The sequence below is a fragment of the Trachurus trachurus genome (assembly GCF_905171665.1).
Source record: "Trachurus trachurus genome assembly, chromosome: 3".
Lineage (NCBI taxonomy): Eukaryota > Metazoa > Chordata > Actinopteri > Carangiformes > Carangidae > Trachurus > Trachurus trachurus.
Window position 1 is genome coordinate 34,733,132 of NC_139893.1, and position 18,858 is coordinate 34,751,989.

The following is an 18,858-nucleotide window of genomic DNA, read 5'->3' on the forward strand; positions in this document are numbered from 1 at the left end:
AAGGAAAACATTCACAGGCTATACAACTTTACAGCTGAGTCTGAGTCCATACGTTTTAACCGAGGTAGCAGGTTTTTGTTCTTGCTACCTTGAGGGAAAAACTGAGGTTAGTTTTTCTTATTAAGTTTAAAATGAAGAGGTGGTCCTCAAAAAACAAACACTTCTTTCAATCTGAAGTTTCTGGGTTTGTGTTGTGAATTGCTTACCTTTTGTTTGTTTACTGTGAGTTACTCCCAAGAGAAGATGCAGTAAGGAGTGTTTTCTCTGAATATCTTCTTCATGTAAAAAGCTGCATTTAATACATACTGAGTGGGATTTTCCAACTTTGTGACAGACACATTTGTAGTGGAAGCTTGAAAGTTCTGACAAGTTGCCCGGTCAGTTGTGAAACATTTGAGGAGAGCAGAAATTTGACATCCCATTGACATCGTGGATCGACAACCCAAAACATTTTGGCAAATGAATCCGGTAAGGGCAGATTGGAGGAATCCACATGAAGCTACTGTATAGTGTATGTCATCGCTGGCAGTTTGTTGTGTGACGACAGCCCCCCCCTCCCACAGTTTATCCTTAGATCTGAGGGACTACAGTGTTCTGTACTTCACCCGGTACTTGTTTACGTTGAGATAGTGGAGGACCTCGGGGTTGCAGGTGGTGGTGCAGGGCAGCAGGCCTTCTTGTCTTTCTCCCATCAGCCACTTGCGGTTGTCGGCGGCCATGTCGCTGGTCACGTGCTCTTTAGCCCAGGTGTCCACAAAGGCATGGAAGCGTCGGTGGAGACGCCTGTTCACCCGCTGGTGGGACTGTAAGAGACATCAGGCAGAGAGACACAGCTCAGCTACTGGGGCCAGTTCAAAGTAAGTCACAGAAATATGACTGACAATGAGATAAACCTGAATATAGGTCAAACTTGATAATAAAACACGCTCACTGTTCCAACAGCTGAGTGAGAAAGACTTTTACCCTTGTTCTGTCTGGAAAGTTTCCCTGACATACCGTTAATCTATCCAGAGACTCTTCCTGTCAGAGAAAATCATTTTGAACATGTCCAAGAGTCTGACAGATAGCATTTTTCACTCCCTCGTCTTTGAGTGCTGTGAATTTGTTTTCCTGCCGTCTTTTAGTTCCTCTGAGGCAGCAACTCGAGTAACGTGAGCAGCTCCTGCAGATTCAGCTGGGCTAACGAAACACTTCTGACAAATTCAGAACAAATCAGGATCAAGTGGACTGAACACAAAAGACGCCGTCTCGAAAATAAAAACAATATGTAAGATGAAGTCTCTGACTGTAATGACAGGAAGGAAAAGCTCACTATTGTTTTCTTTTCATTGTGTAAAAAGTGAACATCTGCCAAAATCTGATAATGTCAAACACATTTCAGTTCTGATCCAAGCTTGTGTTTATCTAGAGCCGATATTAAGACAGTTTAAGATGAGTTTTTAAATGGCAGTTAAATATTTTTGTCTGTGATATTGGCATGTGCCCACCTGTAACACTCACTTTAAAATACAGTATAACAATGAAACTAACTCCTGAATTGTTACTGTGGTGGGAGTGGACAATCAGCAATGTAAACACTCCAGATGGGACTAAAATAACTGACCTGAGTAGGTGATAGAGAAAGCATAGAGAAACAAATACAGCCTGTTTGAGGCTTTAGTATTGAACCTGGAACTACAGGTGCATCTCAATGAATTAGAATATCATGGTAAAGTTTATTTATGTCAGTATTTCAACTCAAAAAGTGAAACTAATACATTATATAGATCCATTACACACAGAATGAAACATGGAGACTTTTTTCAGTATTAAATGTTTAGTGTCTTTTTTCTAATTCATTTCTTTTAATTGTAATGATTATGGCTCACATTAAATGAAGACATACAATTCAGTATCTCATAAATTGAACATTTTTAATATGGAAATGTTTGCCTTCTGAGAAGTATGTCCATCTATATGCACTCAATACTTAGTTGGGGATTTTTGACTTGAACTACTGGAAATTGACTTTTCTGTGATATTCTAATTTATTGAGAGGCACCTGTACTGATGCAGTGGTTCCCAACCTTTTTTGGCTCGTGACCCCATTTTGACATCACAAATTTATGGCGACCCCGCGATCATGAGCAGTTGTGATCGCGGCCGTCAGTCAAGATGCACCAGCTCAGATATTTTTATATGCTGCATTTTATTTGAACTCGATTTATATTCGAGAAAGTGAAAGTATAGACAGTTGTTTAAGATTGTGTGTGGTGTGGTGTTTTTAATCATAATTTTAAAAAGAATAATAATAAAAAAAATAATAATAATATCAGTATTTTTTTTTTTTCTTTTTAATCAATTACTAGACATTTCAGGCGACCCCATTTGAATTCCAGGTGACCCCATGTGGGGTCCCGACCCCAAGGTTGAAAAACACTGTACTAATGTAATAAAGGCAGTTATACATCATTTCTTTCTGTGCCTACCTGATGAGCCCGCGTCAGCGCCGTGTGCCTGTACATGTAGTCCTCTGACTTGCAGACATAGACCATCTTGTAGGAGTTGAGCTTGAACATACACTCCATCTTCAGCTCACTGTTACCGTCCTGAGACTTGTCCGAGGGGGCCTTGGTCATTCTCTCCTGTTGCAGCTGCTCCCATCCTCTCTGGCACTTCCTTATTCGTCTCAAATTCCTGAAGGTGAAAACAGATCGACAACCGTCAATAACACCGTCTCATCACCAGGTAAATTCTTTTGAATACTCCACACTCCAAAAAGAAATCAAAGTTTACAGGGAAAGTGCGCACAAATTTCTAAAAATCTGTAAACTGTTATTTGTTGTATGGCACAATTCTGTTTGACAGTACACACTGTGTTTATTTATTTATTTTGTTAAGTCTAGTGGATGTGGTCAGGCACAATACACATTTTCATTAAGAACGGTATAGTCAAATTTGAGAGGACTGTCCCTTTAAACAAATATTCTTAAACCCATGCATTGCAACTCACCGAGTAACAGAATTAGATTGGGAGTCAAATCATTCGTGGGAAAAGAGGATCTATAAGAGCAGCAGAGGCAGCAGTCGTAATCTTTCTGTACAGTGCACTTCCGTTGCACAGCCATGTAGTTCAGGCTAAATATGCTTGGCAAAACAAATATTTATTTTACTTGGAAATTGATCTTGATTTTGTGCAGGTTACAAAAATGCAATTATTCACCCCACCTGAATGAAAGTTTTAAATGAGTACTTACCACAGAGGTTACAGGTGAGCGAGGACTGAAACCATGAAGCATATTTTTGCATTCAGGGCTCCACTTAAAAGACATGACAGTGAGGCCAATTTCAAGTAAAAACTGTTATATAAATATATATATGAGCTGAGGATACTTTGATGTGCACATACTTCCACCAACAATGTACAGAGTGTTTATGATCATGAGATGAACATAACAACATAACTGGAAAAAGAAACTGCTGGAATTTCACTGCCATTGAAGGTTTAAGTGAGGAAAGACAAGTCTTTTGACCTCGTGCTGCTGATCTCTCATAGATTTGATGACAAAGAACATAAAATAAATATATAAATAATAAAACAAGATGTGGGTGAGCCCACTGATAAATCACAGCCAGGTACCAGATTTATGCAATGGGTTTGAATAAAAACTAAAAAACTAAGACCAAGGTTTTAAAAAAGCCCATTGAAATGTGTATGGTAATGGACAGCCATCTCAAAGAAACCAGAAACTCAAATGAAAGCACCAAAAACAATGGCAGACAGGCTTTATGTGCAACACTCATTTGGAGCTTTTACGACAGAGCAGACACAATCACGCCTCCATGCACAGCTCTGAGGTGTCCGGAAAGAAATACACCAACATATGAACATACAATTTAGACGTTCATTTTATTTACAAACCCTACTCCTCTGTACAAGTGTTGCAGATAATGTGCTTGACCAGAGTTTTAAAAAACATATGAGCACTAATCTCTGTCAAACCAGTGGAAAAATCTCACCCACAACAAAAAGTTGCAACGGGAGTGCACTGTTTCCACTGAAAATTATTACAAACATAACACTGAGTATAACAGACTTAAACAAATGGACATTTGAACAGTTACAGTTGCAAACAGTGAACAAGTCACATACAGGACCTTTGATCTGAATACAATCACAAACAAAGGGCATGATAAGGTAGAAAAGGAAACCACGATTTCACTGTCCTCTCTTAACAAAGTCTCTCTGGTCCTACACAAGAGCTGTAGTCTATTAAACTCAGGTCACAGACATCGTAGAAAAATGAAATAAAAAGGACAAAATGAACCCATTTGTTTTGCTCTCAGTTTGTGCATTCAGTGACTTTTTGTTCTTATGTTACACAATGAAAAATCACCATTTAAGTTCAATACAATGTGAATAATGAAATCAAATTTTTCGTTAGCCGTCTACTAAAGGTGGAAATTCAAAACCCACGATCAAGCCAAAACCATTTTAAAAAACCTTACTATCAATAAATAAAATTCCCATTAAAAAGGAACTGAATCAATGAATAAATAAATTCCATTTTCTTTTTTTTTTTCTTTTTTTAAAAGATGGCCATGTAAAGTGCAATCTTCCAAGTGAGGCAGAGGTCAAAAACTGAAAGACTTATGTTAATGGCCAATGAGATTCCAAACAGACAGGAGAGGATTCGGGCACTGCGAGCACTTCAGTGTTACTCTTTTTGATTGATCTTCTCAAACCTTTCGTGTTTGTCTGTTATTAAAAAGGCAGAGCTCTTGTCGTGTGTTGTGATGAGAGAGAGAGAGCCGTCTAAGTCAGGCTTGTGCAGAAGTACCACTGTGTCTAGCTCTAAAAAAAAACATGAGTTGGTGTTTGGCAGCAGGTTTGGCTTGTAAACAGTGGAGTGGCTGCTCGGCTGACTAGTGCCTCAGGACAGAAGCTGTAAGTGTGCAGACAAGAGGGGGGACATGGCTGGAGCCTCACCTGGGGAGGAACACCGGCTTCTGCGCCAGATGTTCACGCAGCTCTGGGGATGCGGAATCTGAGTTCAGGTATCTGCTCACGTAGTCTGACCACCTCTGTGGAGGAGAGAGCAGAGAGAAGTAAATCAACAGCGTTTCAAAGAGGGCTTCTTTCCAGCAGCAGGTGCTGTTGTGCACATGTCAATGACCCCCTGGTGAATTTTCATTCTTTTCACTGCCTCATTGCTCCTACACTTGTATTGAGTACACGTAACTCAACTGTATGACAAATCTCAAGCACACTTATAAACCCCTTCACACTCCTGTTTCCACTCACAGGGAACATTAAAAAAGTACTGCAAACCTCAGGAAATGAATGACACCTTCCCAGAGTTTCACACCAACCTCAATGCACTGATTTGTCATCAGTACAATGGCCGGAAATCATTGTCACAACTTACGGCAAACTCTCTGAAACAACAGGACTTTAGGTCCCTGATAGAGTTCTCCAGAATGGTTATCTAGAAAACGTCAGTCCCCTGTCATCAACAGATTAAAACCCAAACATCTCTTTTACTCAAATCAGAGAGAAATCCCATATCTCTGTTAAAGTTATCATGTTAGGAAGACACACATCTAATGAGCTATGCTGGCTATATAATTACTCCATTATACCTATTGGACACAGAAAATACATTTCAATCAAGTAACATTTTTTTGTTTGGTTTAGCTGCACGTATTTTTTTTGTAAAAAAAACAATTTACATGGGTGAGGATTCAACATTGACAACTGATGGACTCGCATCGCAACATCTGATTTTGCATAAGAGTACTAGGCTGAATCTTTATTCACCATCTTGATTTAATCGTTTGCAGCAGCCAGCAATCAGAAATTAATATAGCAGGAATCCATAAAAGATTTCTCTTCAATTCATTGTAGCCCAAAAATTCACTGCGTGCAATGTAGAAAGCAGTGTAAAGTGTAAGTAAACTGTGATAGTGGAATAATCGTGGAACTTCAGCAGCTCTGTGACCAAATACATGGAGGAAACACTTGTATGACATGTACAAAACACATGCATTATATACACACAGTAAAATAGGACTTGGAAATAATTTTGAAGACTCTTCTCAAACAGACTACAGGTTCTGGCTTGTACTCATTTGGAATATTTAGTTTCTACTTTCTGTTCCTAAGGGTCATGAGGGTTCAAAGGTTACACATGTAATGTAAAAAAACTCAACAACACCAACAGCTCCAGCTTCATAATAATATTCTGTCATATTCCCCCCTATTTCCTCGGCTGCTGTATTTGGTAACAGGTAGGCGAAGCTAATAAAGTGATAGACACACAATAGACTGAGTCGTACCTCTGCCTCTGCCGGCTCATCAGAGTTGTCCTCTTCTGTGTCCAGCAGCTCCACAGCCAGACTGACAGATCCTCGGCTCTTTGCAAACATCAACTAGATAAAAACACAAACAGTCAAGGGGAGCTGTCTAAAAACAGACAAGAGTGTTCAAAAAAAGTTGAGACTTGACGTTTTCAGCATTAGGTTTGTGGTACCTTGAAGGAGTTCTCGTCTGACATGAGCTGCTCGGCCTTGCGCTGGTAGACTCCCTCCGCCGTGGCCCTGGAAGTCTGTGTGGACAGTGTGCCTCCCGTGGATTTGTTGGCACATTCGCTCAGGTACATGTCCGTTACACGTGAACATACATCGTCAGTGACAAGGTGCTGGAGCTGTAGGATTAGGGACAGCAGCACACTCGGTGAGTTGCATAGTAAAATGTGAAAGTGAAAGACGTCATTTTTCTCACAACTCTTAATATTCATACACACGCTTGTGGTTTGGTTACCCCTCTGTTTTAACGTAACAGACATGACCTCATGCTCACTGATCACTTTGTGACATGACAACTGAATACTTGTTTTATGCATTCTATAAATTAAGCCCAGTATGTCAAGCTTGAGTGGAATTTAATGACATACAGTACAGAGGTTTGCCATTCTAGTTGGATTTGTGTTGCACAACCAGCAGAGCGTATACCTCTGCTGATGCCAAACAATCCTACAGATCTGTCAGCTCCTGATTATCATTTGGATCCGCACCAAATTGAACAAACTCACAAATCTCATGTCTTGTTTATTTACATCAATACTCCTATACATTTTCTGAGAATCTGAAAAAAAAAACCACTCCTATCTTGCAAAGTCGCTAAGGTGATAAAAGAATTCCTGGATCTTCCAACCAGTTGGCATCAAAATTTACTGGGCTGTTCCCTAACTTTTGCCCCATCCCCCCACCACCAAGTTTCATGCAAACTGCCTGGGTAGGTTTTGCATAATCCTGCTGACAAACAAACAAACCAACCAACAAACAGACACAGTTGCAAACAAAACCTCCTTGGCCGAGGTAATCAAATGATGTAAATTTTAAAATCAGCTGACCTGCCGGACAATGCTCTGGATGAGTTTGTCCATGGTGAAGGCAATGTAGGCATGGATAGTAAACATTTCCCTCAGGGAATCCTCGTACTGAGCCGGCTCCATGTTTCCATCCAGAAGGTTGCGCACCATTTCCAGAAACACTGAGTAATAATCCTCCACATCAACGTCCACTGTAGGAAAAGACAACAGTGTCAAAACTTGTATGGTGGAAAAAAAGATCAGAGTGTGATCCACAGTAAAATATCAATATATACGTTTTATATGACTAGTTAATCAACTTGTCACTTACTTGGCTCTTTCATTTTCAGCTGGATCGCTGGATTTTCATTTTTCTCCCTTTTGAAGCCCAGAACCTCTCTTTCCCACTCCCGCTCCCGGCCATCCTCTTCAATCTGTTTCTCGGCTTGGCCGTAGATCCGCAGCAGACGAGAACAGAGGATGTGGTGAAGACGGAGGAAGATATACCAGTAGTTGTTCACAAAGAACAGGTTGTAGGCATCGTCTGTGCCCCGCAGCTTCTGAGCTGCCGTGTTGCTGAAAAGGAGCTTGGACTTTGTTGGGCTGCTGCCTGGCAGGCCGTTGTGCTTCTTGGGACCGTCTTGATCCATCTCCGCGTCTTCGTCCTCCTCTTCCTCCTCCTCCTCTACGTCAGAGAGTTCACCTCGCCGTGCGAACAGCAGGTCAGGGATAAAATGGTGGATGATCTGTTTGATCTTGTACTTGTCCTCTTTCTGGATGCCCACCTGCCTTTTGACGTGGTGGATGATGAGGGCGGCTGCGTCTTCCAGGATCTGGCTGTCGTCGTAGGTCAGGGTCATGTGTGGGCCGCTGGGTGGCGGCGTGGCAGTTTCCTCTGATGCTCGCTCCTGGCGCTACAAGAAAAACAGACGCGAGTTTTATTGCTCTGAGCAGTAAATATCATGTATGAAAATAAAAGGCATCTCTACATCATGAGCCAGTGCTCCAAGTTTGAGTTAAAGCTTCAAAAAATAAATTCCACCGTGTCAAATGCGGTCAGTTTCAGTCAAACGAATCATTGTCAAGGAAACATGTTCACTTACGTCATCATATAGCAACTCAATTTCATTGAGCAAAGTCTTAGAGCGCAGCACTTTGGTGTCATTCTGCTTGAAGTTGATGCCTTGATGGTCGAGTGACTTCAGGTAATACTTCTCGTTCTGCTCCCGCCAGATTTTGTTGAAGCCTCTCTGGGCTTCTCTCCACTCCTCCTCCTTCATTTTCAATCTGAAAAAACAACAACAAAAAAAGTGTTCACATCCCGAAGTGTTGCCATTTCTTTTATCTGTTGGTGTAACAACCTGTCACTCAAGGATAAAACAGTCTCAACAGTGTTGTGACAACCTGCTCAAAGATTATTGGACTTAAACAGAGATTTTTTTAATTGAAATAGTACCCAGTACACACCACAAACATCGCACTGTGTACTTTTTATGTATTTCTTTATTCTTTATTATGTACTTTTAATGGTGATATTTATTAAAATTCCTATTTTTAATGAAGTTATTTATTCATATTCCTTACATGCAACTAGCAGACTTTGCACCCAGCTGTCAACTTCTCTTTTCTTGTTTCTCTGTTTTGTTATGTTATGTTGTTTTGTGCTATGAGCATGTGGTGTGCAAGCCGCCAAGTGGAATTGCCCTTTAAGGGATTAATAAACTTGTCTTGAATCTTGAAAAGTCAAATCCTATCAATTATATAGGATTTTATATAAAACATTTAACTCTGATCAGAGGCAGAAAGTAATAAACCATTGACCTTTTCAGCACTATGGGCACAGACACAGCTGGGTTCTTCTTGAGGCCGTCAATGATGTCGTGTGCCTTGTCTCCATATATCCTCTGGATGGCTTTGCGGTGAATGACTTCCGAGGAGCCGCCCATAGTGTTGTCCAGCTTGAAGCGCACCTGCTCCTCAGCGGACATCCTTGAAAGCCTCTTCTGCACCGTTTCCAATGCTCGTATCGTGGCGAGGTTGGTTTCCAACACAACATCCAGCTAAATGGGAGACAAGAGTGAAATCATTAGCTGAGTTTAACTGGCCGGAGGTGTCACCAGATTGTGTTTGGATATCCAAGTCTGTGCTTTTTTTTAGTAACGTCAATCACACAAAGGAGGTGCCGTATACGCTCTTTAAATCATAAAGGAGCTACAGTTTCCACTTTGGAGTGTGAGTGGGCTGAGTGTTCCTCACCTCAAAGCGCTCATCCTCGCATCTGTAAATGTGCTCCTCATACTGAGTCTTCTTGGAGCTCACAAATGTAGAATCCTCAGACCAGGATGGAAATGACACCCATGTGTCGTTCAGGACCTGGAGCAAAGGGAGGTTTGGTTCAAATCAATTTCACATTTATGCAAGACATTAATCGTGAAGGCTCTCACTTGCAAAAACCTGTACTTCAGAAAAAGATAATGATATCCAAGCCTAACTGATGGCAATGGATCAAAATGGTTGAATTCATTCTAAATAATTCCATGCACTCACACTGAATGTTCTGTTTGTTTGAATAATTTTACTGAAATATTAACACTAAGTGATTTCAAGTAGTTATTTTCCTCCTTTATTAAAACGCCACACAGTTGATGTAATTTGGACTATTTTAATTAATCCACTAAATGCACTTTTTACTGGAATTTGGTATGTGGTTTAGTGTTAAGTCCCACTCCTGAGGCTGCTCTCCAAGACACACACATCGATAACCTTGCAATTGGTAGCCGTGTTGTGGAGAATAACGACGCCCACTTCCTTCAGTGACTCACCTCTTTGCACAGCGGTGTCCTTCCTGTGCACTTGGGCTGCTGGTAGCTCTTCGGCAGTGCTCTATAGCTGGATCCCAACCTTTTGCAGGAAGCATAGTCGATCTCCATGGCGATGCCCTCCGTGGCACGCTCCTTGGGTAAACTCTCCGCATGGCTCGACTCTCCATGGCTAAACTCTCGGTAGCCCAGGAAGTTTTTCAACCAAGTAAAAAGCTCGGGGAATTTTCTGGAAATTGTGCAACGGCATAGATGAAATACACAATAATCAGGGTTGTGTCACTGTAACTGACAGATGTCTAACGCTGTCCTTGGTTGTAGTGCTATGTTTCATTAGAAAAGGAACTCGACAAATCCAAACAGGACATCATACAATTTCTCCATAAAAAAAACGGTCTATGACTCAAGAGTTTAGGGAAGGGTTGACTAATTTGCTACAATGTGTAACACGACAGTCATACATGTGTGTAACCTGACAGGCTGTGTGGACTTACCCAAGAAACGGGATAACTAATTGGACGAGCTCAGCACGAGAAATGACTTCCTGATTGAAGATATGCAGACACCGAAGGAAGTTGTCATACGCCTCAGTGCTCCGAAGAGCCTTCTTCACCTGTTGTCAGTGATGACAAAAAAACAGTATAAATGGAAAGTAAAGAAAAAACTTTCCCCTGAAACAGTTTCATCATGTCATTAACATTTTGATAATCACCACCTTCACATTATCATTGAAGTACTGTTATTGAAGGGGCAGAATGAAACAATAATGACCTTCTCAAAGAACATGGTTTCAGTGCTGGTGCTGTGTTTGCCGACTTCTGTCATGCTGTGGTCCTTCCCCATTATTTTTGGTTTCTTCTGCAAAGATAAAAAAAAAAAAAACATGTCAAAATTAGAACCTAACCCCTAAAACTAATGTCAGTTTCATTTTGAAACTGATAAATGTTTTAAAAATACCTCATTGTGGGGTTAGTATGGATTAAAAACATTCAATTGCCAGTTTATCTGACGAACCCTCACAAAACTAATAAAATCAAATAAAAAGCCCTGCAATAAATCCTATTTTTATTAAGTTTCTAATGCTCCATCTTTATTGAAACCGTTTAAAAGAGATTTAACTGTACGGTCACTATGGAGGATTTAGTATGCTGTATGATGATGTAGAAATTAACTTGTCAGGCGCAACAACAATTTGTCTACCGTCATTAATTCAAAAAAGGAATACATGGCGATAAATTCCCTAAGCTCCCTAGCTACTAAAATAAAGCAGAAAGAAACAAATAACCATAAGCAGTCAACATGGAGAGTGGTGTGTACCTTGACAGGTGGTGTGGCTCCCACTCCAGCGGGTCTTCTCATCGGCAGGCCGTTCTGGCTCAGCCTTTGTTTATTGTTCAGTAATGGTCTCTTTGCAGTCCCACCGTGGTCGTTGCGCACCGACTCTGCCCTGTCTGGCGTAGCCTTGCCCAGCAGCTAAAAAGAAAATATCACACGGTGTTATCACAATCTCACCAGAAAGGGGTGAGAGAAATACATGTTAAATTACTAAAATTTTTCAAAACGTAATTATAAAGACATGGGATGTGTTATGACAGTATGTGAATAAGAAACAGTTGCAGATTCCACGGCCAAGGATTACAACAACATGAACCATATTAGTTTGATAAAGACTACGGTAGGTAAGAAGGGCCAACCTGTAGGAGTGTATTCACAGAGACTCACCAGTGAGCTGTTTGCATCAGGCAGGAACTGTCCAAACTCTGAGAGCAGGTCCTCCTGGTTCTTGAAGAGCCGAGCCACCTGAGTGTAGACCTCCTGCTCAGTCAGTGCTGGGGTGTAGTTGCCTCCTGCCTCTTTAGCATTTCTTTGCTCCTTCTGGAAAATTTACATTGAAGAAAAAGGTGGTGGGATTAGCAGTAGTAGTTTCCCCTATACTCACTCAGCAGCGCCGCACTGCCGCTGCTGCTAAAGTTTCACATCAATATCACTGGACAACTAGTAGTTTTCACTCACACAGAACACCACCACTCAGTGTTATCTTGAAATTGGTATTTTTTTCTCCAAAGATATACATTTATGCTCCTGACAAACAGACCGTTAAATTATTCAATGCTGGAATAATATTTCATACTTTCTTCTTTTATTCCTTTACCTGGTAGGTGTGCAGAATTTCCAAAAAGGCTTTGTAGATGTCTGGCTGACCCTGGAAGCGGTTCTTGATCTTGTTGACATAGTTTATAGCGTGGTTGAACTCAACAGGCTGGTTGTTCTGGAGAGGTGGTCCGGCAGACGGCGTGCTGCTCACAGGAGTGTGGGACTGAACTGAAGGTGAGCGCGGTGAGGCATAGGATGGGATGGATGGATTGGGCTGGCTTGTAGGTGTATGGGCTGGAGACTGAATTGGCTGTTGAGAAAAAGAGGGGTGTAAATAGCATCGTATAACACTGACAACAAAAACTGTAGCAATAAAAACATCATCTACCTTGTTATACTAAATTAAAGTGGCAAATATAGAATATAGTCTACCTTGCTGGTTTTATTTGGAGCAGGTTGGGCGGGGATGGGTGGGGTGGTGGTGGTGGTGGTGGTAGAAGTGGGTGGGCCAGGCTGTGGCAGACTCTGGTGCTGGTGATGGCTTGCAGGTTGGCTGGGCGCTCCACTTATAGGGAGGTTCTGAACTGAAATACCATGAGGGGTGATGTAGTGAATCTGACCTGGCGTGGTCACATTCACTAGATCGTTGGTTTGAACCTCAATCTTATATCCAGGGGGCAGGAAAGTGTTAAAACCCATGATGAGGTCTGGGTGGCCTTTGAAGAGTTGGGACACACGGTTTATGACTCCAGGAGTGTCGATGCTGTAGTGAGAGAGTGATTGATTGAATATTAGTATGCAATTATCAACTGGGTCAATGGATAAACTTGACCTGTACATGTTTTTTTTTTCACACGTTGAGGAAAATGTCCTTAAAATAAGAATTTACCTCTGCGACTTGAACTCTTTCATAATATCAAGAAAATCATTATAGACTTGTGGCTGATTCCCAAACTGCAACTTGACTTGATCCAGATAAGACAAGGCATCTTCAACCTGCAAAATAAAGACCAACATTACTACTTTGACTATGAATTATTAGAAAACATTATAGCAAAATCTCATCTCCCAAAAATCCTAATTTCCGTAGCCCCAGATTGATAATCAATATAAATTCAGAACTAGAAAAGACATAACGAGCACAGCAATGCTGATGACCAAAATGTCAAAGAAGGTCATGTTTGGTACTCTGTAAAATAAATACTTTTGTTTCATTGGTGACATCATTTCATTTTATCAGTGTACTCTGGTGCAAATGTTTGAGGTTTGCTCATGTAGCGGTACCTTAAGGCGCTGAAACTGCTGCTGTCCTTGAGTTGAAGTTATGGGAGCGGGTGGGTGAACATGACCTTGAACCACTGCAGGACCCTGCGACTGCACCGCAAGACTGTGTGCATGGGGACCAACGTGTGGCGCAGTATTGCTGTGTCCATGTCCACTTGTGCTCTGAGGCATTGTTGGCACCTTTTGAGGAGGAAACATAGAAGATTATCAGAGATCCAGGAAGCTTAAAAGATACAAATGTCCCTGAAAAGTTTAATACACATAATATGACTATTAAACTGGGTAAAGGACTTTGAATCTTGCAAACATTCACAATTCAACCTGAGCTTTTTATCAACATTCATTTCAGATGCTGCTCCTTTGAGGTGAATACCTTTAATTAGCCAATAATCATCTTTCATTTCATCAGTTAACATTAACAGCAGCTCTGGTCTGTAGAGACCACAATATCATACCTGGTAGCCCTGGGGAAGAGAATACTGGATGCCAGTGGATGGCTGCATGTTGTCTGTGGCTGCCTCTATCACAGTAGGGGCCGGGGCGAGGGCCCGGTGCTGGAAGCTCTCTGCAATACCTTGAACTGGGGGACGACGTGGTTGCTGTTGCTGGGGTGCAAATATTGGTTCCTGGTCCTCCACACGCCTCTTCATTGTATACACATACTCAAAGGGGCTTAAGTGAACAAAGACAGATTAAGCATTAACAGGCTGCTTAGTGCTACTCAGTACATAAAACTTAATTGCATGTACCACATCTAAAATTATAAAATGATTGACAAATAAGTTAAAATACTTCCATTTACAATGAATTGAATTAAGATTTTAGTGGAAATTGGGAAATGTTTATTTTTTGTGCAAACTCAGGAATGTCGATTTAACTCAACGGCCATTTTGGAAGCATCAAAAGTGTTCAGTATTATGCAATCCAATCAAACTTTACCACAACTGTCATAGAGGTCATTTTACCCAATAATAAACAACTAGAACCAGAGGCTCTATAACCTGGAACCACAGATCTTAAAACTAACATCCATTAAAAAAAAATATAACATGACTGCATTACTAAGGTATATGATTATGAACAAGCTGGTTATGATGTTTCCCAGTTGTGGCCTATGGAAAACAATTTCAATCTGATATTATATTGGTATTTGACGGTGTTCTAAGAGATGTAACATTGATGTAAAAACTGTCCAATCTACACAGGTCCATTCAGTGTACAAAGGGCTGAACAATCTGAAATTCCCATGATAAAGTGTTCTCATGTTTTCAACACATTAACACAGTGATTTCAATTTCAGCTTCAACCTGCATCACATTTACACTTACAGAGTTTATTGTTTAGATGTTTCAAGACTTATTATTTTAATTACATACACAAAAACAAATCAAATTAAGCAATTTTTTTTGAATAAAAAAAATATCACCAACGAAGAGCAAATCAGTGAGAAACAGAGGCAAAACTAACTTGCATCAGCACAACAAAAGCCTACGAGAAAAGTATTACGCAAAATGCTTGCCTATGACTGTCCATAAATAGACGTGCTGTTGTTGTTCAGCAGAATGGCTGGGGCTGCCAGTTAGGGACCGTCTCTCAAGTAACATGGTACTGACATGAAGCGCATTGAAGTTACCATGGTTATTTTTTTCTTTTCTTTTTTGTACTGTAAAATATACATAATAATCATAATACTCAGATTTTTTTTCAGATTTTTGTCCATATTAGGCTTTGATTCTTTGCTTCAATCATTACTATTTTTTTTATTCCCAAAATGTTAACAGATTATAAAGTGTTGGATAATTATTCACAAGGACAAACAGGAAAACAATGGAGGACACAGTCCATTTCAGCAAAAATGATGGCTGATATATCTTTGTAGATTTCAGCTGTTAGCCTAATGTTTACGGTATGCTATTTCAGGCGGCTAATTTTTTTTTGCCACTTTCTAAACCTAAATGGGTTGTCAGATTATCATTAGTATTGATATGTTTAATAGTAATAAAGCTTGCATTATATCAGGACTGAATTACAAGAAGCCAGTTTGATGATGTCATGACTAATACTCCTTTTCGGCTCCGTCCATGTGGCTCTCGGGACATGCCACACATGTACACAGAGAATAGTAATTTGCTGACACTCCCTGAGCAAACGTCATTGCATTTTGTCAGCGGAGAGCAGACATTGTGCCTCACTGCCCTGCACCACCAATTTCGGAAAAGACGGTGGCTGCGCGTACGGTCTTCAGTCGCAGAGATCGTGTCTGTCGCATATCAATCTGCAAATATTCTTTGCCGAAACGCGAAGCAAACACTGCAGACAGTAAAAGATATCGAAATTGGTCGACTATCGCTGCAAAAAATCTGACATTTAGCCGCCAGCAAACACTTTCCAGGCGTGTAGGCGCAGTCTCTCTCTCGCTCGCTGTAGCCCTGCCTCATCCCCTCCCCCTCTCTGCCAAACACCGAGCTTAACGCCATCCGTTTTCTCTGAGCTGTCCGCTTTCGCTTGTCTGCTGGCTGGCGTTGGCTTTCGTCCTAGCTCGAAGTTATGTGACAAGCAATCTAGCCTTTATTATCGACAGACCATAGGCTGGTTTGGCAGAAAGACCCAGTGAGAGCGATGCCGTGTCTGAAAGTGGCCGCTGACAGTGCTCGGTGCGCGGGGCTGAGCTGAGCGTGCTGGCTAGCTGACGTTGAGTGGAAGATGTCGAAAAGAAAATCAGCCATACCTAATCGCAGCCGATAACGCGACAACAAAGTCGACTGCTTCGCACACGGCACAGGGGCCATCGTTACATTAGAGTACTTAAATAAAGTTGGAGGATCAGTAATTAATTCTGGCTGTGTTGGTTGGTCAGGTCAGGAAGAGCGCTGGCTAGCCCAGAGGCTAACGCTGTAGCTTCAACACATCGTTAACGTCGCATTAACGTCAAGTTATGCGAGAAGTTGAACAGAAAAAAACTAGGCTGTCACACAAACCGCCTCTCTGCCAGTCACATTTGCCCCGAAACAACTCCAACATAGACACTAAATTGTAATTTAGCAAAACAAACTAGCAACAAAAATTCATGTTGTCAGGTCAATCGTAGCGTTAGCATGCCAGCTAATTCATGGTCGCCGCTTTTAGCTCGCTAGCTCGACTAACTTGTAGGACCTGCGAGCTGATGCAGCCGCCGCTCACAACACTCACGTTGTTTTGTTGAAAGACAAAAACCCGTCAAATGTTAAGTCAGCACAGAGAAAGTGGTTGGTGTTAGCTGGCCATCTGGTTTGTTCGGCAAGGTTATGTAGCAGCTAACTAAATGCTACGTTAGCACAACAACCAACCCCCCTCCATCAGTACAGGGTTTGTGGCTAACGAGCTAACACTACTTTAACTTACCTCGCTGGACTGCCACCGGACACACCTGGACACACCGGTCTCACGGAGCACAAACACTCGGTCACCAAGCGTGCATTCACCGGCCTGTGACAAAAAAAGTGAAGTTCTGAGAGGTGGTCGCAAATGGAAATGTCAAAAATGAGATTGACCGTAGAGGCTACGTCGCTAACAACAGTGTATGTATGAAGCGGTGTTCCTTGAACATAGAGGCGTGTCCAGCACGAAGGCGGGCTGGTCTCCTCCCAGTCCGAGCGCCCATTGGTCCGCTGCGCAGAATGAAAACAAATACAGTGAAGGCAGTAAGCCAGTATCTTTGGTTAAAGGCGTCTGGTTAGTTTATGGTCTTGTCAAGTGCAGGTTATCTGCACACTGTCTGCCTCATAGCCTCCATGTTACTTGTCTGGTACATCAGGCACACATGACTGGATTAACTTCCTAACCCAAACCCCACATTATAGCCTACAGTCACCTATGCTACCTATGACTTCTTCAATGCTTTTTTTGGAGGGGGGATATGTAATGTTCTGCAAAGTGCATCATAATATGGCATGCTAAAAGTGCAATAAACATTTTTATTTTGCAGTAATCATTTCTTAAAATCTTCGTTGAGCATAAGTGCATAGATTGAATACTGCTGATTAGCTCCACAAAATGACAACTTCTCATTACATGGTCCAGTATTTATTTATTTTTACATTTTTGAAGTGGCACACTGATAATTAAATGATGCAGCTTTGAAACACAGACTCAGTAACTCAGTTTGCAGTTGAGTGTTTAATCCACTGATTTAATTTAATCATGGTATACAAAAGTAGGAGAAAAAGGTATTTTTCCTTTATGCTGTAAAGATAGTTGATAGTTGGAGAGTCCGCATGGTAAATGTTTGAGTCAAATTAAATATTCATAGATAATCATTCGCAATTCAATTCACATACACCAAAAAATTTAAAATGTTCACGACAAGTTAAACATTGGGCAGCAGTAGCTAATAAGAGTCCAGAGGGGGAGAAAGCTATTTACTATCTCCTGTTCGGTTGTTATTATGGCCATCCAACCATATGGATCATAGTGAGCTACTTTGACTGGATTCTGTTATTTAGACATACTCATTTCCCTTCATGTGTAAAGAAACTGCTGCTTGCAGCCTCTGAACAATTTACTGTGAAATTGATAGCTATTACAGTACAAATGCAAAATAGCGTACAATAATGAAGTCTGAGGTGTCAGGAAATGAGGGAGAAGAGAGGAAAAATTACATACAACACAGTCTCCATGGTCAAAAATCAGAGTGTTTTCATATAAGGAAGTAAAAAAAATAAAGCCTCATCTTGGGGAGGATATTATATTCCATGACTCCCTGTATGTCATATCCTTTAGCCCCTTATGTGCCCACATTTTTATTTGAAAGATTAGAGCCTGAAGCAGAATCATGGGAAAACATGTTAAATTAAATCTTTAAATGTCCAAAACAGGCAAATGTAGTGCTTTATGTTGTGATAGGTCATCGTTCAGCAGCATATTCAGTAAGAAAATATGTTTTGAAGAAATATGCTGACAGTTGTTAAAATCAGTCCTGCTGCCACCGATGAGGCCTGCTGTGGTGCTGCGGGAGGAGAGAGCAGAGGGCACAGAGTTACATTCACAGCTCACTCTGTGTGTGTTTGTCCATGGACATTTTAAACTTTAAAAGGTGACAGACATTAAAAATACGACAACGAAACTTGAATCAATAATGACATTATGAAAAAATGAAACAGCTTAAGGGAATCTGTGAATTATGGAAATAAAAGTTGACCCTGAAATGCTCATTTTTAATTTGCCTATTGGTTGCTGTGGGGCTTCGGACATTTATTTAGTTTTTGTGCCCTAATGAGCTCTGTTATTAAAAAAGATTAATATCAAACATTATAATGTGAGCCAGTGCTCAT

General features: G+C 41.0%; 1 protein-coding gene across 1 annotated transcript; it reads right to left on the reverse strand.

The window, feature by feature from the left end:
- Nucleotides 1–208: 208 nt before the first annotated feature.
- On the reverse strand, nucleotides 209–17,109 carry LOC311001267 (paired amphipathic helix protein Sin3a-like). Its single transcript, XM_083992312.1, has 21 exons — nucleotides 16,931–17,109; nucleotides 14,005–14,221; nucleotides 13,550–13,729; nucleotides 13,155–13,261; nucleotides 12,698–13,028; nucleotides 12,324–12,575; nucleotides 11,894–12,046; nucleotides 11,489–11,644; nucleotides 10,943–11,029; nucleotides 10,666–10,784; nucleotides 10,175–10,400; nucleotides 9,609–9,725; nucleotides 9,174–9,412; nucleotides 8,456–8,639; nucleotides 7,684–8,266; nucleotides 7,395–7,564; nucleotides 6,513–6,686; nucleotides 6,319–6,411; nucleotides 4,970–5,064; nucleotides 2,469–2,676; nucleotides 209–803 (listed from the first exon to the last, which is right to left on the reverse strand). Exons 2-21 carry the CDS (start codon nucleotides 14,197–14,199, stop codon nucleotides 585–587), a joined length of 3,888 nt encoding a protein of 1,295 aa, XP_083848438.1. The 5' UTR covers nucleotides 14,200–14,221; nucleotides 16,931–17,109; the 3' UTR covers nucleotides 209–584.
- Nucleotides 17,110–18,858: the final 1,749 nt, after the last annotated feature.